This window comes from Eublepharis macularius, chromosome 2, assembly GCF_028583425.1.
Source record: "Eublepharis macularius isolate TG4126 chromosome 2, MPM_Emac_v1.0, whole genome shotgun sequence".
NCBI classification, from domain to species: domain Eukaryota; kingdom Metazoa; phylum Chordata; class Lepidosauria; order Squamata; family Eublepharidae; genus Eublepharis; species Eublepharis macularius.
Genome location: NC_072791.1, coordinates 229,173,409 through 229,195,947, shown reverse-complemented (window position 1 = coordinate 229,195,947; position 22,539 = coordinate 229,173,409). Strand labels below are relative to the sequence as shown.

General features: G+C 44.5%; 1 protein-coding gene across 2 annotated transcripts; it reads left to right on the top strand.

Moving 5' to 3' along the window:
• Positions 1-34: 34 nt before the first annotated feature.
• Positions 35-16,723, top strand: FASTKD2 (FAST kinase domains 2). Of its 2 annotated transcripts, none has more exons than XM_054969907.1 (12): positions 35-62; positions 2,319-3,126; positions 5,098-5,201; positions 6,150-6,258; positions 8,424-8,547; positions 9,179-9,318; positions 10,672-10,844; positions 12,187-12,350; positions 13,548-13,772; positions 14,314-14,401; positions 15,580-15,694; positions 15,949-16,723. In XM_054969907.1, exons 2-12 carry the CDS (start codon positions 2,401-2,403, stop codon positions 16,045-16,047), a joined length of 2,067 nt encoding a protein of 688 aa, XP_054825882.1. In that variant the 5' UTR covers positions 35-62; positions 2,319-2,400; the 3' UTR covers positions 16,048-16,723. The 2 variants fall into 2 exon arrangements, with proteins under 2 accessions (XP_054825882.1, XP_054825883.1); XM_054969908.1 differs by having other exon boundaries at positions 53-62; positions 2,393-3,126.
• The last annotated feature ends 5,816 nt before the right edge of the window (positions 16,724-22,539 follow it).

The following is a 22,539-nucleotide window of genomic DNA, read 5'->3' as shown; positions in this document are numbered from 1 at the left end:
CGCCGAGCTTCCGGGCCGGGTCACGTGACTGCGGCGCGAGGCAGATCCGGATGTGCGCGAAGGTGAGCGCGTGGACGCCCGTGGGAAAGGCGCGAGGCCGGGTTGCCACGGAGACGGGAGGCTGGGAGGGGGGCGCCGCTGTTTCCCCGCCTCTTCTGCCCGCCAGAGGCTTCCCGGGGGCAAACCCTGGAATGTCTGCACGCCGAACGCGTGTCTGTCGGGGCGAAACGGAGGCCCAGTGTCGCTTCCCACGCTGCTCCTGCTGGCCTCGGGCCCGGTCGTTTTGACTCTGGAAAGCCCCTCCCCTCGGGGGTCTCTGAGGCGCCGCTGGACTCGAATCTCGGCCTTGAGCCCTCCCGGCTAATCCTTCAAGAGCTCCCTTGACCCGCATTTCAATTCCCCAGCGCTACAGTGGCAGCGAGTGCCGCAAGTTTATGCGAGGAAAGATTTTTTGCATCTGCATCTGCTGACGGAGCCTGCCATTGGGAGACCCTGGCCTCTTGGTCAAAAGAGGCGAGCTCTTCTCTCTTCTTCTGACATCCTGGGAAGATGCGCGCCTGAGGCAGAGAGTCACCTGCACGCAGATAGTTTGCTGAATGCTACCGAGATTAGATAGAGAAACCCCCAGCAACTAACTAGAAACGTAAACAGCAGTAAACCAAATCCTTAAAAAAGAAAAGTTGAAATTATAATTTCACAAGTTCTATAAATGTTACACAACATCATCCTACCAATATTTCATAAAGTGACACGTGTTAATGAAAATAATATAATACAGAATAGATAGGAAATCTGAGAATTATTATGGAATTTGTAATGGTACGTTATTGTTAGATCCTTATTGATGCACGTGTCACTTCATAAAATATCAATAGGATCGTGTTGTTTGGACCTTAAAGATTACATATTTCAGATGGTACAACATTTCCTATCCTGTATTATATTGTCTCATATAAGTTTGTAACACTTATATGAGACTTGAATTTGTGAAATTATAATTTCAACTTGTTTTTCTTAAGGATTTGCTTAACTGAATTATTGCTGTTTACATTTCTAGTTAAATAGTTGCTGGGAGTTTCTCTATCCAATATTGGTTACTCATTCCCCAACTCTTGTTGTGTGGATGCTACTAGGAAGCAAGTTTTTGCCTGCCTTCCCCCCAGCATTGTGGTGCTTTCTTGCACCTCAGATTTCAGCATCTTTTCTGCACTCTTTCCCAAACCTACTTTGCTGCAGTGTTTTGGAAAGGATGGCTGTTACGTGTGTGGGAAAGTTTTTCCCCATTCCAGCCTACACCAGTGCTATTTTCTTTGCACCAGTCTTCAAGCAGCTCTCTCTCTCTCTCTCTCTCTCTCTCTCTCTCTCTCTCTCTCTCTCGCATACACACACACACACACACACACACACACACAAAGGTAATTGGCATAAGTATGTTGATTATCATTAAAAAAAAACTCTCCACGAAACATGTGGGGAAACCCTCCTTGTGGGGAAGCCCCACTGCTGCTGGTGCACTTGTTTAGCTAGAAAGAAGCCTGAGAGTGCCTGTTTATAAGGGCATGAAGCTGCATCTTATGCAGCATAAGTGTCTTGGATTAGGAAGCAAGAAAGTCAGTCCTTACTATTGACTAGATAAGGTGGTTGATGATCTAGTCTAGCCATCTCTTTTAAGTGCCTGGTTCTAAATAATCATTTTTAGGACTGATTGGTTTGTATAGAGGAAGAACGAAGCAAGGTGATAGATAGTGGAATTCCTGTCATTAGGGCTGTCTTCTCAACAGACGGGCAATAGTTGGATACAAAAAGCTGTCAGTCTAGATACCACTCTTAACTGAATTCTCAGAGTGCCCAATGATAGATGTGCACATAAATAAGCAAAAGCATTCACTGATGTAATCTATTTGCCAGAAGTTTTATTTTTCAAATGGAGGTTTATTTTTAAGCAGACTTGAAACCTAGGGTGAAATTACTAAAGTTCTTAACTTGAAATTAAGGGCAATGCTTCTGGTCTTAGTCTGGAGTAACTCTGTTTAGGATTGCAATGTTAATCTCTGTTACTATAGCACTCATTCGACAACTACAACCTCAACTTTTCTGACAGTTTTTCTTTCTCTTCTCAGCTATGTCAGTAATAAAACTGTGACATCGCTGTATGATGGGAAACAGAATGGCCCTGTTAATCATTAATTGTTGTATACGGAGTATTCTGTAGAACGTATATATGCAATTTAATGTAGAAAGTCTATTAGTAAATTTGTTGATAAAAGTTTGCTAGCATGTTATGTTAATCAAGCTGCCATTGCAAATTCATTTCACAGGTGACCTACATCGTTCAGCTCTGGGCAGCTTATTTTTTCTGCTAGAATTTATCGAGTCATTTTTCTTTAAACAGATTGTAAAATGATGAGCCGCAAAATGAATAAGAAACTGGATTGTCTTATAAGGACCATCAGACAGATGCAGGCATGCCCTTCTGCAGTGAATCCTTGTTCTCGAACAGTGGTGAGGACGTATGCATTGGGGGCTAGTGGACATAAAAGTCCTTGCTCCAGGCAACGCCTTTTGTATGAGTCTCCTTGCTGGCTTCATTCATCTGCTAGGGTTTTTTCTCAAGATACATTCAGCATGATCACAGAAAATACCAGTGCAAATGAACAGAAAGCTGCTAATGGCTTGTTACATGATCAAACACAAAACTCTGGATCAGTGACTGTAGAACTCTCCAGACCTTCATCCAGTTTCATAGTCACTGCAGAGACAGATAGGAGTACAGGTGAAGAAACAGATGAGAAGTCTGCGTCCCAGAAGTACTTTGATGATCTTCGAAGGTGCACATCCCCCTGTGATGTACTGGACATGGTTTCAAGACACCCAATTTCCCCAAAGTATGTCAGTAACAGCCTTGCCACTATGTGGATGCTAACCAAAAAACTGTTGGATGACCAGAAGCGTTACGAGAGACGGGTGATGTTTGAGCACCCTCAGTTCAGCCAGCTCTGTCAGTGTGTGATGCAGGAGGCCAAGTACATGTGGCGGGATGACTTGGCATACAGCCTGCATGCTGTGGTGAAACTTGGAGTCCCGCAGAACACCCGGTTGGTACAGACAATGTTGAGGGTATGCCAGGTAAGCGACGAACCTTTTAGAGTCTGGACAGAATTTCAGAGGTGCCTGCAAAGTAGGGTTGCCTTGCCAACCTCCAGATGAGGGCTGGAGATCTTTCAGAATTAAAACAGATCTCCAGGCAACAGAGATCAGTTCACCTGCAAAAAATGGTAACTTTAGAAGGTGGACTCTTATGGCATTATACCTCACTCCCCAAACCCCAGGCTTCACCACCACCAAAATCTCCAGGAATATCCCAACCTGGAGTTGGCAACTCTTCTGCAGAGTGTAGTTCATAAAGGATCATAAGTACCAAATGGGGCCATAAATGTAGAACAGGGCAGAAAAACATTAATGCCACTAATTTTTGTGATTATGCTTAACATTTGTATATCACTTCTAAGTGTTTAAAGGGCTTCACATGCATTATCTTGCAGTCTTGACAATAACTGTCAGTGTTATTAACTCTGCACTGCAGATGAAGTCTGGAGGCTCAGAGGCGTACCAAAGGCCACCTAGTGAATTCATGGCAGAGGCTAGACTCTTCCTGATTCATAGCTGAGTTGGCCAAGGTGGAGGGAGTGAAAAAGATATGCCAAAATGGAGGCTTGATGGCAATGTAGGGAGAAGTTGGAAGGTTCTCTCTTACGTTCTGAATTTCCACTGGGCCAACTTCTTGTTTTCATTTCATAATAGCAGTCTGTTTTGAAGGAATGGGGCAGAGCAGTGGGAAGTGCCAGTGCTTTCCCAACGCCATTTCACCAACACATGCCGTGTCTGCAAGCCAGAACATTCAGCATTGCCAAGCAATAGATATGCAGCAGCCCCTGAAATTGTCTGTCCCTGTGGCTGTCCGCTCTTGGTGCAGAGCTGCCATCTGTAACGCAGGCGCTGAGAGCTAGCTAGTGGCTGCTCCCCCAGCTTTGGCCCTTACTTAAGATGCATATGCCACCTCCATAGCATATAGCCCTGCGCTAAATAGGATTGTGTCAAACTACATTATGGAACCTGGGCACAAGGATCCCCCCCCCTTATTGGTTTCCCTTCTGATATTAAACAGCAAATACCTTGTGAAGTCTCTATGTGGTAATGGGACAGCTGTGTGTGCAGTTGCCATATTGCAGCCTTGGGTAAAAATTAGGGTAACGGCATGGTGTGACGCTTATAGTTTCCATCCCAGAGCCATGGGAAATTGCTTCATCTCCTGAGGACAATTTTTATTCTCCGTAGGCATCAGGTGAGTGGCAGATCAACAGTGCATTCTTGAAGAATCTGATTTAATTTATAGTCTACATTTTGCACACACAAAAGCTCCGCATACCTTATTTTCCCCCTCAGGAATTCAAGTGAGGGCAGATTGGCCATTGAGACCACTGGGGAAAGTCTTGGGAGGACCACCCCTCCCCCAGAACTGTCCTGCTCCCAGGGCAGCCCTAAGCAAAGTGAGCAGGAGCGACTGCCACTGCAAGCTGGTGGCCCCTGTGATGTGGGGAGGACCTGCTGCTGCCACCAGCCAGTGGCCCCCACCCCCCTCAAGAAAGATTATCACAAAGTAGGCGGGATTCATCACTGTTGTGAGCTGATGCCTCCTGCAAAGCGGATAGGACCTGGTGCCACTGCAAACCAGCCGCCGCCGCCCTGCATGAGGTGGCCAGGCACAAATGAGCAGGAGCCGCCAGAGCCAGGGGCTAACGGCCCTTGCCCTCCGCTCAGGCTGGAGCCGCGGTGAGCCTGCTCCTTCCCAGCTCAGGGAGGGGGGCCCCTTTCCAGGGCCGATTTTGCATCCCAGCCCACACCTGAATGCAAGGTAATTGCGGAGTCATCCTGTTGCAGAAAAGTTCAGTAGATCTTCTAAATGTGACTCAGGAGTTTGAACTGAAATTTCATGGGGCAGATTGAGCTATTTATATGACGCCTGCTTTTCCCTCTTGACTGAAAAGGCTTCTGAAAACTGGCAGCTGTGCCTTTTAACTTCCTTATGTATTTTTGTAGGAACGTCTGAATGAATTTGATGACCGAAGTCTTTCCATTGTTGCTACCACTTTGCAAGGAATGGAAAAATGCAAGAATGTGGAAGCTCTCCAAGCTGGATTGCAGTAAGCAGAGATCCAGGGGTTTTGTCTAATATCATTGTCCTGTAGACATTTTTTTTAGCGAGTAAAAATATTTGTACAGGGTCTTCTTTGCCAGTAAAATGCAGTTGCATTGTATCATGATTTGCAAATCAAATGGGAGAAGATCATGATGGCACTTTTCAAGTAAAAGCACAGACAGAAATGAATCAGAAACAAGACTCAGTAAGTCCAATAAATGAGAGCCCTCGGCCCTCTGAACCAGTTACATTCCCAGTGAGATGATTCAGGAATTGAGGAGGTTTCTGATGTAGGATACTTGGATAAAATGGGTTCAGAATATGCAGGAGCAGATGCAGTGGTTTTATGCCAAGTGTCAATTCCCAGTCCAAATTCACTTGCGGGACTCGGAAGAATTTCGGGGGGGGGGGGGGATGATCACGCTGTCAAGCATGAAATCTTGAATTAGCTAAATTTGTGTTCTGTAGGAAATAATTACTGGCTGTTTTTTTTTTAAATCAAACATGAAGCTGCCTTGGCTCATCAAGACCCTTGGCTCATCAAGATCAGCACTCCTCTGGCTGGCAGTAGCTCTCTTAAGGTCTCGGGCAGAGATCTTCCACATCATTTGCTGCCTGTTCCTTTTAACTGGAGATGCTGGGAATTGAACCTGGGGCCTTTTGCATGCAAAGCAGAGCAACATATATGTTAAATATATGTTGCTTTGCCAAGATCCAATGTAGTTGTATTGATTAGAGTATTGGACTAGAATCTAGGTAACATTGGGCCAATCGCACATTTTCAGCCAGACCTACCTCACAAGGTTGTTGTGACGATAAATTAGAGGAGAATGATGCAAGCTGCTAGGCAGGGTATAAACGAAGTAAATAAATATAATTTTGAACAATTCTAAATGTTAGCTCTTTGCTAAGCCTGTTTATGCCTGTTCTGTATTTTTTTCTTTATTACTAGATTATTGGTGGAGCAGCGAATCCCAAAGATCTCCAGTGTGTTTATGTTGCAAACGATGATGAAATGTATAGGAGAGGATTCACCTCTCTCCCTCAAGGCAAAACTGGAGGTAAAATCTGAGACTTATTCATGTCACTTATATAGTCCCAATCTAGGAATCGGAACTGACTGGGTGTGTTGCATGAACCAGCCCCTGCATAACTCCCCAGTATAACTCCCCAGCATCTCCCTGCATAACTCCTTCAGACAATGGAGAAAAAATTGGGTTGCTTTAAAGGTTTTGCGTTTCATCTCCTAGCTAAGATGCCGGTTCTCTCATTTCACATTGATTCTTATAGTGGAAGCTTTGCAATAGAAATAAATGTGTCCCAGCCCTGATTGTTGTGCTCTGTTTTTCAAGCAAACACACAGGATTGCCAGAATGAGAGAAAAAAGGAAAATAAGCAGTCAAATATGGAAAAAAGTTCAGTTTGGTGGAATTTAGAGCAGCAGAGACTTTTCTCTGTCTCTGCTTATTCTGAATTGTCACTTGAGGGTAGATGTTGGAAAAAACGGAGGTGGTCTTTCCTCTGTATGATAGATTAGCAACAAAGCCCGTTGTGAGTAAAAAAAATACAACAGGCTCTACAAGGGGGAGGGCGGGCGGGCAGGCATTCGCTCCTCCTCTGTCACTCATTCCAGCTGGTGAAGGAGGAGGGTGGGCATTGTCATCTGCTCCACGCTTGATCCGCCTGATCTTGGCCATGTGAAGGGGTGGTGAGTTTGCTCCCTGCTCCATGCATGATACATGCTGTGTAAAGGGAGGGGGGCATTGCCTCCAGTTCTGCACCTGACTATGTCTGGGTGAAGGGGGGCAGGCATTGCTGCCTGCTCCAAGCCTGATCCCAGCTGGGTGAAGGGGGTGGGCATAGCAACCTGCTACCTGCTGGGTGAAGGGAGGAACAGGCATTGCCTCCTGCTCCATGCCTGATCCTGACAGGTGAAGATGGGTGTTGGGCTTTACTACCTGCTCTGCTCCTGATCTCAGCTGGGTGAAGGGGGTGCGGGCATTGCCACCTGCTCTACTCCTTATCCCGGCTGGGTGAAGGGACGAAGGGCATTGCCTCCTGCTCTGCGCCTGATCCCACCCAGGTGCGAGGTGAGCATTGCCACCTGCTCCACTCCTGATCCAAATTGGGTGATGGTGCAGGGCGGGCATTATCACCTGATTCGCTCTTAATACCAACTGGGTTAAGGTGGGGGGATGGACATTGCCATCTGCTCTGCTGCTAACACCAACTGGGTTAAGTGGGGGGCAGGCATTGCCACCTGCTCTGCTCCTAATACTAGCTGGGTTAAGGTGTGTGTGGGGGGGTGGGCATTGCCACCTGCTCCTCTCCTTATACCAGCTGGGTTAAGGAGGGGTGGGTGGGCATTGCCAACTGCTCTGCTCCTAATACCAACTGGTTGAAGGCAGGGGGTGGGCATTGCCACCTGCTCAACTCCTAATATCTCTGCTGGGTTAAGTTGGGTGGTGGGCATTGCTACTTGCTTCATCCCTAATACCAGCTGGGTGAAGGCAGGTGGTGGGCATTGCCACCTGCTCTGCTCCTAATACCAACTGGGTGAAGGCAGGCGGTGGGCATTGCCACCTGCTCCACTCCTAATATCTCTGCTGGGTTAAGTTGGGTGGTGGGCATTGCTACTTGCTTCATCCCTAATACCAGCTGGGTGAAGGCAGGTGGTGGGCATTGCCACCTGCTCTGCTCCTAATACCAACTGGGTGAAGGCAGGGAGTGGGCATTGCCACCTGCTCCACTCCTATTAGTAGCTCGGTTAAGTTGGGTGGTGGGCATTGCTACTTGCTTCATCCCTAATACCAGCTGGGTGAAGGCAGGTGGCGGGCATTGCCACTTGCTCTGCTCCTAATACCAACTGGGTGAAGGCAGGGGGTGGGCATTGCCACCTGCTCCACTCCTATTAGTAGCTCGGTTAAGTTGGGTGGCGGGCATTGCCACCTGCCTCACTCCTAATACCAGCTGGGTGAAGGCGGGAGGCAGGCATTTCCACCTGCTCCCATCCTGCTTCTGGCCTGGGCTTCCCACCATGGCACTTTTTCTGGAGGGACGTGGTGCCTTGCCTAGGCTTCCCTTCATGGCAGCGCCCTCTGGTGGTGCACCAGGGTATAAAGTGAGTTGTCTGAAAATCGCTTGCTCAATTATATAATAAGATAATTTCCACCATTGTCTTGTTAGGTCGGCATTCTTTCTAATAGCCACCTGTTTTGCTTTTCAGAACAAGATTTTGAGTCAGATCAATCAGTTGACTCCCCCAAATGCCCAGCACATGTTCAGTGTGCTGGCTAAAATGAATTACCGCTCCCTTCCCATTCTGAGTGCTTGCAGTGACAAAATAATAGGTAAGTCACTATGCATTCCTCAAATTGTCGTCCCCCCCCTTTCCTGCTAGCTCAGCCTGATTACCTTGTTGACTCCCATTTCCTTCAAGCTGGAGAAAGACACCTGTTTATTAAGATTTTCTGCAGAGCCACCTGGTGGGGAACCAAAAAAAGAGAAAAGACCAAAAGCGGAATAGAGGATTGTTTTAAAAAAACTGTTATCTGACACTGTTTGCATGGAGTTATGCTGTAGTTATATTTGAATTGGCCTTCGGTACAGGCTGATATGCAGAAAGCCCCAAAAGAAATGGGCCCGAATTGAAAGAACGGTGCTGAGTTCTGTGAGCCCCAGAAGGCTTTAGTCTTGCTTTCTGTAAACACATACAACCCCAGTGCTACATGGCCAATGGATTTGTGACTGAATAAGGCTTGAATGGGAGTGACGACTTCAAAATAAAAAAGTACTGAATTCCATTGCATTGCATGATTGTGTACAGGTCTTTGCTGTCAGTTTTACTCCTATATTCATAATGATTGTAATATTTGTTCTTACAGCATATTTATGATTCAGTAAATGCATAAAATCTCTGAAGTTTACCATTTCCAAATGTTTTTGTTTTGTCCTTTCGTCTTCTCTCTTTCTCTGTGTTAGAGAATATCGAGGGAACTCCATTCTGGCGGCTGCTGACAGTGCTGAGATCTTGCAAAGACCTTCTGTACCGCAATACTGTGCTGTTTTCTGGAATAGCTGATTATGTAGCATCAACCTTCTATATGTGGGACACCAAACAGGTAAAGCTGGGGAGAATTGTTTGTAGCCATACTGTAGCCCTGCTGGATCCAAACGAGTCTCTTTATGGAGCTGGCAATTTTAGGTTGTCTCCTAGATTTGCCTTTATGCTGATCATAAATTCTGATTATCTGTTGCTTTGTATAACTGCAGATACAGAGAAACAGAGCTGGAATGGACCCCAAGGGTCAACTAGTCCAACCCCTTGCATAATGCAGGAAATGCAAGGTTATTCCCCCCCCCCCCCACTAACCCCTGCTCTATGGCCAAAGGAAGACAAAAAACCTTCAAGGTCCTTGGCCAGTCTGGCCTGGAGGAAAATTCCTTCCTGAACCTGAAGTGGTGATCAGCATTACTCTAGGAATATAAGAAGGGCCCGCAAGAGCCTAGTACTGGCTCATCCCTTCATGCCCTCCCTCTCAAAGTCTACCTAAATTCATACTGAGTCATAGAATCAGCATTGCTGTCAGATGGCCATCTAGCCTCTTCTTAAAAAACCCTGAAGAAGGAAAGCCACCTCCTTCTGAGGAAACCTGTTCCACTGAGCTAATGGCTCAGACCAGTGTGTATAATGATGTTTGTTAGCGCTACTTTATTCATAATTGCTTATTCATAATTGTGTATAGGCTGATGGCAGGCTTATTCTGATGTATAGTTCAAATGGTGGTGAAATTCTATTTATTCCTTTGAAACATTGCTATAGATTAGCATAAACTTAGAAATAAAATGCTAGCTAGCCACATAATGCACTGTAGGATTTCAGTCCAGTTGTACTTCACAGTGAAGGCTTTCAAGAGTCAAAGCTCCCTTCTTCAGACTCCTAAAACTGTCCACAAAGAGCACTGTGTAGGGGGCACGTTCAGTCACTGTCTGTCCTTTCTTGAAAAAGCTTAGATCAATGCCTGTCCTGAATGATTTTAGACAACTGTATTGCAGTAGAACAAATTAACAGTCATTATGGACTTAATTGAATTTGACAAAAAGTTTAAAATATTGAACTGTTTATATGTTTACTTCATTTATATTCAGCTGTTTTCTCAGAGGCTCAAGGTTCTATTAGGGAGGCTTGAAATTTTTGAATCAGTTGTACAGAGGAAATTGTCACTAGCGAGACAGGATAAGTAAAGGTCAGACCTTTTGTATTAGGGTAAAAGATGCTAAAATCATTATGGAAGAAGTTAGCAATGTTCAGGGGGGGAAAGCAGTCTAGGATCTGAAGAGCTACTGCTGTGGCCAAGAGATTGTTATTTTCAGAATTCATGAACAGTACATTTAAATTGTGGCTAGCCAGGCTCCCTGTTCAAGCTGAGTAGTGCACATATAATCAAATTAAATGGATGTTCTCTCGATTTCAGGTAGTCCTCTTCCTTTCTGCCTTTGAGAATCTTAGCTTTCGCCCAGTCACTCTGATGGATACTTTCGCAGAGAAAGTCATATCTCATCCTAATTCTTTGAACATGAAGGATATTATGGCTGTTCTTCGAGCCTATTCTCTTCTCCACCACCTCCCTGAAGGCCAAGATCAGCAGTAGGTTCTGGCTTCAGAATCGTTTTGTTCCTTACGCTGTATTGTCATTTGTTGTATGACTCACGGATTTTTTTGGCAAAGGCCATTGCATTTGGATATCCTATCCATGAATGCTAGACTGATCCCTGATTACAACTATGATAACTAGAAATTGAAGCTTTATATGATTCAGTTTCCTGAGGACTTGCAGTAGCAGATGGGAATATTTGTTCTTGCTTCCTCAATGTAAACTCAGACTTGCTTTTGGATGGACCCAGATTTAAAGTACGTGCTGCTATTCCCATGGCCCTGGTCACTTTAATTTTGCTTGTGGTCAGCCACCAGTTGGAGGCCTCCATGGCAGCACCGAGCAAGTCAAGCCACACTTGGGATGGAGCAGCTGTGGGAATTCCATTGCTCATCACATACTGGAATTGATGTCGGATTGAACGAAAAGGCATTTCCATTAGGAAAACAGAAAACTCAAATCTGTGGTTGCCAAATGCAATTTGTAGTTACTTGTGCAGATGGTGTTTATAAGAGACCGATGGCTTCATCCCAGGTAGAATTTTACCCTTCTAAGAATGGTTGAAGCTTAGAATGTATGCACTTGTATGAGAGTTTGTATGCACTTTACCCTAGAGGTGGGCACGAACCATGAAAAAAATGAACCATGCGGTTTGTGGTTTGTGCATTTTCACGAACCACGAACTGGTGCAAGTTCGTGAACCGGTTTGTTGTTCGTAGTTTGTGGGGTTTAAATGCCCCTTTCCATGCCACTTTCCCAGCCGGCCGGCCAACCAAGCCTTACCCGCTCTTTAAATGGGCATTTCTCTGCTGCTCTGAGCAGCTGGGAAATGGCCATTTGAACTGTGGGTGGGTCTCGGCTGACCGGCCGGGAACTCCCGGCCAGCCAGCCAAGCCTCACCCGCTCTTTAAATGGGCATTTCCCCACTGCTCTGAGCAGCGGCACAGAAAGGGGCATTTAAAATTAACCAAATGAACCAGCAGACCAGTTCGGAAGTTCATGGAAACGAGCTTCGACAAACCGCTGGTTCAGGAACCATGAACCGGGCTGGTTCGTGGTTCCTTTTGGTTTGTGTTCTGTTTTGTGCCTATCTTTACTTTGCCCTTTATAAAGTAGTACTCTATTCTCACCATCCTTCTCCTGAAAGAAAGGGGAAGAAGGGCTCCTCCTCGTAACCAGGATTGCAAGTGATATTATGTCACATGGGAATTAATTATGCACAAATAAGTCATAATATTTTCTCAGTTTCACAGTGCAATCCTAAGCACGTTTACTTGGAAGTAAGTAATCTGTGATTTGTGTATCCAAATCTCTCTCTCCCCCTTCTTTTTGAAGGTTCCTTGAGACTCTGAATAGCGCCTTGAATCGTTACCTGCCCAGGATTGCTAACATGGATTTACTGAAGGCTGTATACTCATTCTGCATTTTAGGATATCTTCCCCAACCAGCCCTTCATCAGCTGTTACAAGATGAAGTCCTTAATGATCTGATGACTGGAGGTCTGAAAATTAATTTTGAATTGTATTCTTGCTCAAATCAGGCTTCAGACCATAGAACTTCTCAACATGATTTGGTTGTATCCTGTGTATGTGTATACATAAACAAGGTTAATTCTTCCATTACTGAGTTTTGTAATCAAATGTCCATCTTCAGTTTAAGTAATAAATATCTGCCCCCTTGTATTGTTATGACGTACTACAACGTTGGCAGTTCTAGTCCCCTCGCTTTAAGAAGTAAGTGAAAGCAAAGTATCCCAGTGATTTCCTCCACTCAGTTACAGTACTTCAGAATGTAGACTGCATTTGCTTAGGCATAAAGGCATATGGTGCTGTCTCACTTTTGGAGGTATCCTAATGATGGCAACTGTTCACACAGTCCAGGTCACTTTAATTTGAACTGTGGTTAGCCACCAAGTGAAGGCTTCCACTCTAGCACTAAGCCGTTCTTAAAGCCAGACATTAAGTTTGAAAAATCCTTTTGTGACAGATCAGAGCCACATATTTATATCATAGAGGGCCTGCTTAATCCGGGACCAAGCCTCTGAGTGCTGTAAAGGATATGGCACGTGTTAAAACTAAGACTCCAAAATCCATTAAGAACATTAAAACCCATAAAACACTATTAAGTATTGCTTTCTGGGCCTTCTGGCTGTTAAATTACACTTTGTGTATATCAGTTCAGCTGCTTCACCGGATGGGTGACGCTTGTCACACGTAAAGAACGTGGGGTCTGACATGTTGAATCCATGATATTTCAAGCGGTTGGCTGTAACAGTATTTCACTATTGACTATTTTCACTGAATCCCACCTGAGAAGAGAGAGTGGATACTTTCTTTGTATTGTGTATGTATATATAGTCTAAACCATATTTAACCCATTTCAGTCTAAACAGTAGGGTTTGAGTCTCCAAAGACAGAGAGTTCCACCATGTGAGTGCCAGGGCCGAAAAAGCCCTGGCCCTGGTCAAGGTGAGGCGAACCTTCTTGGGGCCAGGGATCACTAGCAGCTGTATTTCTGCTGACCAGATATTCTGGGGAACATAGGGAGAGAGACGGTCCTGCAAGTATGTTGGTCTCAGTCCACTAAGGGCCTTGAATGTTAATCTATTATAGAATGATTTCAAAGAATTACAGCTTTTGGGGTTCCAAGGCATTTATTCAGTAAGAAAATTGTAATCTTTTTCTTTTCCCTTCTAGCTGGGAAGAATACGGAGCAAAATGAAATGTTGTTGCATGCTGTGAACGTTTGTCTAGCCCTTGAGGGTCATTCTGTCATCAAGCCAGCAACAGTCTTACCAGTGGAGAAAGAGCCCTTGCCTCCTTCTTCTCACTTTCCTGAGGTCCAGGAGGTCCTGCTTACACTTTTGGAAGATGCGAGTTTGTTTCGACCGAATGTACAATTAACTCACGGTTACAGCATAGGTATGCAACTGAAGGTGACCATTCCCATGATAAAATAACTGAAATGGAGACCTTGAGGTGGATGGAGAGGGAAAGGAGACTGCGAACTTGCTGGAGACACTTGGCAGCTGTGGGGGCTCAGCAGCTGCAGTACTGACCACGTGCTGTCACAGTGGAAAAAATCCTGCTTCTCTGTGACATCCTCTCTAGGGAACCTGCTTTGGGAGGTGCATCTAGGTTTGGTCCACCTCTAGACTGAGTCTGCTTCATGTCTGTCTGTCACTTCCTTTGAAGCAAGATGGTTATGGTTTGATTTGGAGCCTCTCTTAAATAAGCAGTTTGCTAGTCAGGAGCTCAGTTCCAAGTTGGATTCCTTCCCACTTCATCCTGCTGTGCTCCCCAAAAGGCACCTCCCCTCAGTAGATCCGCCAGGAGCACGGAGAGCTGCTAAGCGGGCAGGGGAGTCAGTGGAGACCTCATGCAAGGGGAAGTGATGCTTGGACGGCCAGAAGGAGGCAACTCTTTATTTATCTGTAACATTAATATTTTCCTCTGTTCTCAGATTTTGAAATCCAAATTAATGCCAACAGAAAAAAGATGGTGCCGAGCAATGAAGCTGATCAGTCAACAGATGATTCCAGCCTTCACAGGTGCTTTTATTCACCTATATGCTTAACTGCAAAAACTTAACTAATTTACTTTGGATTGGTCCATGATTTTGAGGTTTCAATAGAGGGGTCAATTATATTCTGCTGAAAACTTTATCAATAAGTGGAGGATTTTATGAAGAAATGTTGGCCTTTTGCTGAGCTGGTCACTTGTGGGGACTAAGAATCCCCTGTAGCCAATCAGGCTTCTCTAAACAGGAGGGCTTCCCATTCATTCTCCTTTTTGGTACAGTCTTCTGTGTGTGCAAAACATAACTTTGTGGGCTACGTTGGTGGGGAGAAGTAGTGCCATTTTTCAGTTTCCTTGTAAGACTGGATTAAATTGCTAGAAGGAAAAAACTGTGTAGCTCGTGAGATAAACTGGATAATGTTGGGGAAATAATTAATTCAACAGAGAAAGACGAACCCAGTTGAGCTTTTGGGATTTTTTATGCTTTGATGTTTCTGTTTTTAAAGAAGAGTTGGACCAGATCTGTTTCTCATTTTGTCCTGTGTGCCACTGTAGCAAGTTCATTTGTACATGAATAGCTGAGGTTTAAGCAAACATTTCTCCATCGTTCCAACTGGAAAGACATTTACGCTCTTGCTGGGGAGAGGTTTTCTTTCTTCCTCCCATCTCTTTTACTCTGGCACCTGATGTTGGGTATGGAGGAAGCAGGCAAGCCAATACAATCATATGGCAAGGACTTAGAAGTTCCTTGCTGCACTAAGGAGAATGTGGCCCTTCTTTGCATGAGCATCTGTCTGCCTGTCTCTTGAAACTGAGCACATGTGGGAAAGAGCATGAAATGGCAGCAACGCTGAAGAAATATCAAAGTACAGTTCTCATATTTTAAGCAGGTTAAAATCAAGTCCCGTCAAGTTCAGCCTGCATGCAGATCAGCTGTGCTGCAGGTGCAAAAGCTTCTGCAGCTCTGCTATGTCAGCTGAAAAGGGGGGGGAGGTGGAGGTAAGGAGAAACAATTCTACGGGCCTGACACGGCTTCTGCGACCCCAGGAGCAAATCTGTGCATGTACAGGACTGTGCAGCTGTTTGACTACAGCAAGCAAACAAGGCTTCTGGATAGCGGCTCTTTCAATAACCAGTTGAGCGGCATCACTCTTCAGCCTAGCGCGACGTAGTTCACTGCTCTCGTAGACATTGCTGCTGTTGGTTACAGGGTGGCTGTGCTGTGTGCACCGGTGTCTGCTTTCTGCCTCGGTTCGCGGCACCCCCGCGGCAGATTGGCCATGAAGATGAGACATCTGAGGCTGCTGGGCTATCACGTAGTTCTGGTAAGAGGAACCTAGAGAAATGGCAGCCTAGATGGGAGGACTTACTTGGGTTTCTGTACTCAAAGGGCTGCGCATAAATTCTCTTAAGGAGATGTTTTGTTGATGTTACTTTGGTGGCTCGAACTCATTAATCTTTGAATTTAAGAGACAAATGAACAAATACAGAAACGCGTGCTTAGTTTATATAAAACACCAAACATTGATCCTAGTTAGGATAAAAACTGATATTATTTTCCACTGTTTTTTCCGCTCAGATTCATTACCCGGAATTTCAAAAACTGAAGAAAGATGCGGCGATTGAGCTGTTGAAGGGTGAAATATTTTCATCAGAAGAACATCTTGGTTCTGATTAGAGCATCTAGCACTGATATTGAAGTGACTGGATGACCCTGTAATATTTTGTGAAAGGAGAATGCAGTAAATTATAATGATACAAAATGAATAATGATCCACATGAATTACCTCCATCTCCAGTGAAAGAATCTGGTGTGGTGATAACTTTCCGTTATTTATGAGAATGTAAGCATATTAGAATAAACAAACATCTATTGATGGTGACTTCTGAGAGTGATCTCAAAAGAAGACAGCACCAGTCCTTCGGCTCTAACAAAGGAGGGGTGAGATTCATGCCTGTCTCCAAGTTACGTGTCTGACTTGGGCCCATTCCACACCATTAGTTAACACGGATTCAGATTTCATTCTGCTTCTTTTGGTCTCCAGAAAAGAAGGCATGAGATGCAGAATCGAACTTTCCCTGGCTTTTCCCCAACTTTTCCCTGAATATATATGGTGCCTTTTTTAAAGCCACTGTTGAGTCACCATTTGATGATGATAACAACAACAACAACATTCGATTTATAGACTGCTCTGCAGGACAACTTAACACTCAGAGCGGTTTACAAAGCGTGTCATTATTATCCCCACAATAATCACCCTGTGAGGTGGATGAGGCTGAGAGAGTTCTGAGAGAGCTATGACTGACCCAAGGCTTCAAGCAAAGGAGTGGGGAATCAAACCCGGTTCTCCAGATTAAAGTCCTACTGCTCTTAACCACTACACCAAACTGGCCTTCTTTGATGTGTCTTTTATGTGTGCAGAATTCTTAGTCTTCTACTGCTTCTCTCCCTTGCCCTTTCCTTTCCCTGGGCACTGATTGGTTGGCCAACCGGTGGAAACCACACACACCCTCTTTATTATTTTTTTAAATGAGGGAAGAGTCATAATGCTGTGATGTCATTTCTCATACTGCAAATACATTTCTCATAAAGCAAATCATGCTGCAAATCAAGACTGCAAATTCATAACCTTGCAAAGTGTGCCTGTAAATCACATTTTTATCATCTGACCGACTCTTTGGCTTTTAGGGGAGACTCACAACACTGTGATGTTTGTTCATTCTACATTGTCTGTTTCATTCCCTGACGGCAGTCCACATTCCCCACTGATCGCTTCTTGGGTTTATTTTTTTATTTCCTTTCTTTACAACCAGGATTCATGTTCATGGTGATTTGGAAATGGGGGTGGGGGACTCATCTCAAGAATCTGCCTTCCCCATCCCAGAACACAGTCAAGTTATGTGAGGAGGTCATTGAGAACTCCGTTTTTGGGCATCGGCATTTTAACATTTTTCTGTTGTATAGAGGTGCCATTTTGCACCAAACAGACAATTCAAACAAAACCAGAGCAATCTGCTAGCAGCTAAGGGAACAAGCACAAAAAGTATTTTGTAGGTTTCCTCCCAGAATTCCACTGCCTATTGCCTCTCTGGAATTTAAAAAAAAAATCGTTTCTTCTAACATTCATTGTCAAGAACTATTGAATTTCTAGATGTATGGAACTCCTTAGGAATTGTTATATTTTGGGTTTTGTATGGTTATGTTTTAAGTTAATGTGGAATAAATTTATTACAATTAAAAAAATTGCTGGGCACAGGACTGCCCAGTGAGCGAATGCAGGGAAGGGCAGGGGATGGTGGACACACTGGGTTCCAACATTGCAATGTTATGATGCGTGGGCTGAAATTAAAAAAAAACTACGTCTGCTCCAGTCCCCACAAAAGGCAGCTTCAAACAGCTCAACTCATCTGGAATAAAAAAGATGCCAAGTCGCCTTGAGTGCAGAATGCCAGGAGCCCAAGCAGATTCAGCACCAATCGGCATGGATGCTCAGAAGCGCCAGCTTAAAGTGGGCTGTGTGGAATGGGCCTTGGAAACCCTGCCTCCTATTTCCGGGTTTCATTCAGTAAAAATGCATTTTGCACACCCTCGAAGACTTTATTATTACGCCATGCCCCACATGGGTGGAATTAAGATCAGATAAGCTTTGTCTTGAATTGAGCCATGGAGTTTATATACATGGAAGCAGCATGCCAGAGTAGATGTGAAGCTGCCTCGTACTGAACCAGATCATTAGTTTTTCAAGGTCAATATTGTCTGCTCAGACCGGCGGAGTCTCCAGGGACTCGGGTTGACGTCTTTCACGTCATCTAGTATCTGATCCTTTTAGCTGGAGAAAGGATTATACGTTTTGCCTTCATAACACATTAGAATTGCCAGGGGCAGCCTTGTGCCACCGGGTTTTCAAAATTTTATCTCCAACAGAAGCTCTGGATGAGAGATCCCCCGTCGCCACCCTGGGCTCGGCAGCCCTGATGCCCGTGCCTGCAAGTAGCTTCTCTGAGGCACAATCTATGATAAAACTGCCTCTGCAGTCTCCTCTGTTTTATCTCTGGGTTTCCTACCCTATCCTTTTAGAAGCAGGCATAACCATGAGCTGCAGGGCCAGGCAGCAAGCTCCGGTTCTTAGTCTTGCTGACAATCAAAGACCTCTCTTCAACCTTTTTGTTCACCTGGCCATCCTGGGCTGATATTTTTGGAGCTATGCCTGTTTAAGTGTTCTGGATGGAGTTTCCTTTCACTCTTCTATAATTTCTCTGGGTTTGGATGGACCAAGGTAAGGCTTTACTGTGGGGCTTGCAGCCCGCCCCCCCCCCACACACATTGTTTTGATTGGGGATGGGGGGAGAACTTTGTTTTTGCTAGCCAAATGCCAATTACAAAATGGAGCAAAGATTGGCATAAAGCATTTGGGGCAAGAGGGCCAGGGGGATGTAGCGCCGGGGGGGGGGTGTGCTGCTAGCATGGGGACATCTCTTCTGGAAATTCACCTGCAAGTGATGTCACCCCTCCCCCCCCATGCACCACTCCAGCAATTTGTTGCAATACAGTGACTAGAAATCACACTTGATGCATCAGCAACACCATCCTCCCTGTTTCCTCCTGCTTTGATAGTGGAGCTGGTGGGGGCAGGGGAGAGGCAAGATGAGGCCCTTGCTTTCTATACATCCACACCAGCATCAAGCCCTTCCCCAAAGCAGCAGCAGCAGCAGCAACAAAATGGAGTCTCTGGAAGGGCTTGTGACCCACCTACAGATCACGATCCATGGGCTGACACGGATCAGGTAACAGTGTATGCAACCTTGCAGTCTGTGAGCCAAGCTACAAGAGACAAATTACACGAAGAGCACGTGAAGGGAGTCGCAATGTTAGCTGGGAAGCTGAGTTTTAAAAGAGATTGGAAGGCTTTGTCAATTTCCCCTCTCTACAGAGCCAAGGAGATGGCTGCTCAGAGGGGTTGTTAATTTCCTCTTTGCCTCCCAAAGGCTTTGCCAGTTTCACCTCTTCTAAGAGGCGAAGAGGAAATAAACGTGAGCAGCGATCTCCCTGGCTCTGTAACAAAGCTTTCCAATCTCTTTTAAAACTCCGCTTCCCGGTTAACATTGTGACTCCCTTCACGTGCGCCTCCTTGTGTAATTCATCTCTTGTAGCTTGGCTCTACGTATGCAACCAGTGTATGCAGGTATCAGTGTATGCAACCTTTCTGTGTGTATACACTGAAATGCAAGCATCTGGAACGGAAATCCTGCATTAGACTTCTCTGCCTAAGCTGACTACAGAATTGCTGCTGAGAATATAACTGAATTCTGTCGGGAACTTAAAGCCTCTGTTCTACATTAACCTCCATTATGAAAAATCACACATTGAATAAGAACACTTTTGTCTGGCCGTAAAGCAATAAAAGGAAATGTGGTAGTAGCATCCTTGTATTTTGTCCTGAAACAGTTTCATGTAATTCTGACTCCCTTGGCATCTTCTCCAGTAGTCACTCAAGATGAATGAGATACAGTGTTCCCTTGCCCCGTGTTTCTTCTTCCCTATGCATCTGACATCATCCTATCTTACTTTGCAGTTAGTAAAACAATATGGGACATCTGGTAATAATTCCCTTATCCATTATTCCCTTTTTAAGAGGCAAATCAAAACCTTAAGAACTTTATATATTGTCAATAATACCACGGCCTCTTCCACATCAACTTTACATTTCTGCATATTCGACCCAAGAGGATAGGATCCACTTTATTCTGGACTCCTACCGCTTTGATTCTTTAATTCCACACTTTGAGGGAGTCGAACTGAAGTAGAAACTGTTTATTATTTCTGGACTATGATTCTATGATTCTATGACTAGAAAAATGCCCCGTTTCTGCGACAGGCAGTTTCATCAGTTGGAAACTTAGAAGTGTTTTTTTTTTAATGGCTGCAACATTGCAAGGTTGCTGTTTAAATTTTTTTTTAAAAAAATAATGGACTAAAAAGTACAGAAATCACAGAGGAAAACTTCAAAATATCAAGTGGGATTCAGGGCTCTCTGCAGAGCTTTTGTGTTAGCCATATTGCAGCATTCCCCCCCCCCCCCACGTTTTCAAGATTTTTTTCCTTTAAAGTATTAATGTTGCAAATGTTGCAATTTAATTTTATTAATTAAGGAAGAAAAACTGGATTGGCTGCTGTTCAGCCAATCAGGATGCAGGGGAATAAAGAGGCGAATGAAAGGCAGGGCCGGGGCCAGGCGTCACATCAAAGAAAGCATTCTGCACTTCAAAAAAAAAAAAACACCCCAGTTTGACTTCCCTGGGAAAAAAAATGGGGGTATGCGTGCAGGTAGAAAAGTCAGGGCTCTGGAGGGAAATTGATGCAGAATGGGGCCAGAACCAATGACAAAGCCCCTTGTGGAAAAGACCCATGACTGCTGAATCTTGTAAAAATAACTAGTCTAGATTGTAACACATTTTTACGCTGCTATGTGAATCCTAGAGTGGTGGCTTCGTCAGTGAAATACCAACGAAACCAGACTTAGGCCTTTTACCTTTGAAAGGGTCCAAAAACTCTGGCTAGGCATGGTGGTTGGTTTCCATTGAACAGCCCAGCCCTATGCACAGTTGAGTACTAAACTCAGTGGCTTGGATTCAATGAACCCCCAGCAGAAAGTACTTACGGTCTGGGATCCGCCCCAGGCTTCTCCAGCTCCTGAGCTGATTCCTGGGGTCCAGGGATCTGCAAGGTCAAATAACCAGGGGCTAGTAACAGGAGCACCTTTTCTGCCTCTTGCATGAGTTGAGCTATTTCCATGTACAGCTTGGTTCTCTGAGATGCCATCACGTGAAGCAGTGAGTAAAGGCTTCAGTTACGCTATTGTGTATCTTTGGAAAAGAAAGGTGAAGGCACAGAAAATTGGGGGAAGAAAGGCTTGGATCCCACAGAAAACCTTGGCAGATGGGGGTTCAGTTAGCAAAGTGGGACTGCCCATCTCCCCCCAGGCTGCTGCAGACCAAAATGCCCCCCACAAATGCTGAGTCTAGGGGCTAGGGCCTCTAGGAACAGCACAGGGGAGGAGCTGGCGATCTGGAGGAGGGCGGAGTCCATGAAAAATCACCACTCTTTCCGTTCATAGAAATTTTCCGTGGGATGCAACCCAAAGGGATTTTTCCTAGATTTTTTAAAGGACTTCTACAATTTCCCCCCCAATGGAAATATTTGAAATTATGAAGAGCACTGGATTTAAAAAATCCTGTGAAATATTTTCTTTTTGGGAGTGAAGTGCTTTTAAAGATATGATTTTATTCACTCAGACTCTGTAATTTGGCTCATTTCACACCTACATTATGAAAATAATACATTTGTTCAGTTTTTTCAATGCTAAAAAGTTTTACTCAATAGACAAATGTGCTGCCAACCCTGTTGTGACTAAGAAATACACAAGGGCCAATACAGGTAAAATGTACCAATGAAAGATGCAACGTCCCCATATAGAAATAATTAACCACTATTTATAAAGAGTGTCAAAACACCAAAAAGGAACAAAATGCAATATATACAAGAACATGTATTTTCTGTATTTTACAGAAAAGTATTTCCCGTGACCAAGAAGGCTGTGAAACAGGAAGGCATCCGGAATCCTGTTGGGATATCACTACTACATGGACTCATCCCACATTTGTGGGGACCATCATTTTTGTCAACTTTCACCACTAAAAGAATTCACGGGTTCATCCTGCATGTGTGGGGACCCTTATTTCTTATTCTGGTTTTCACCATGCAAGGACGTTGAATTTCGTTTGGAGTGAGTCGTATCATTCTCTGTTTAGTTCCGATGGATGCCAGTAATAGGCACTGATTTTTTTAATACATACGTTGCGTCTTTCATTGGTACAAACCCTGTTATGACAGCATGTGACAGTTTCTATCCAAATAGCATTCTTTTGTTTACTACAAAAAGTGTAGTTTCTGTTGTCAACTCCCCCCCCCCCTTTCAAGTGGTAAAATCAAAGATTTCTCAGGTAACATAGGGTTCAACAGTTTGCATCTCTCTCTTTAAGAAAACTATGTCATATACACCTTTTCATAAAATACAACATATAACACTGTTCTATATGCTAAGCTACAAATGATGCATTTTATATAGTTAAAACAATAAAATAATTTTAGTTATGATAAGAAAGTCTTACA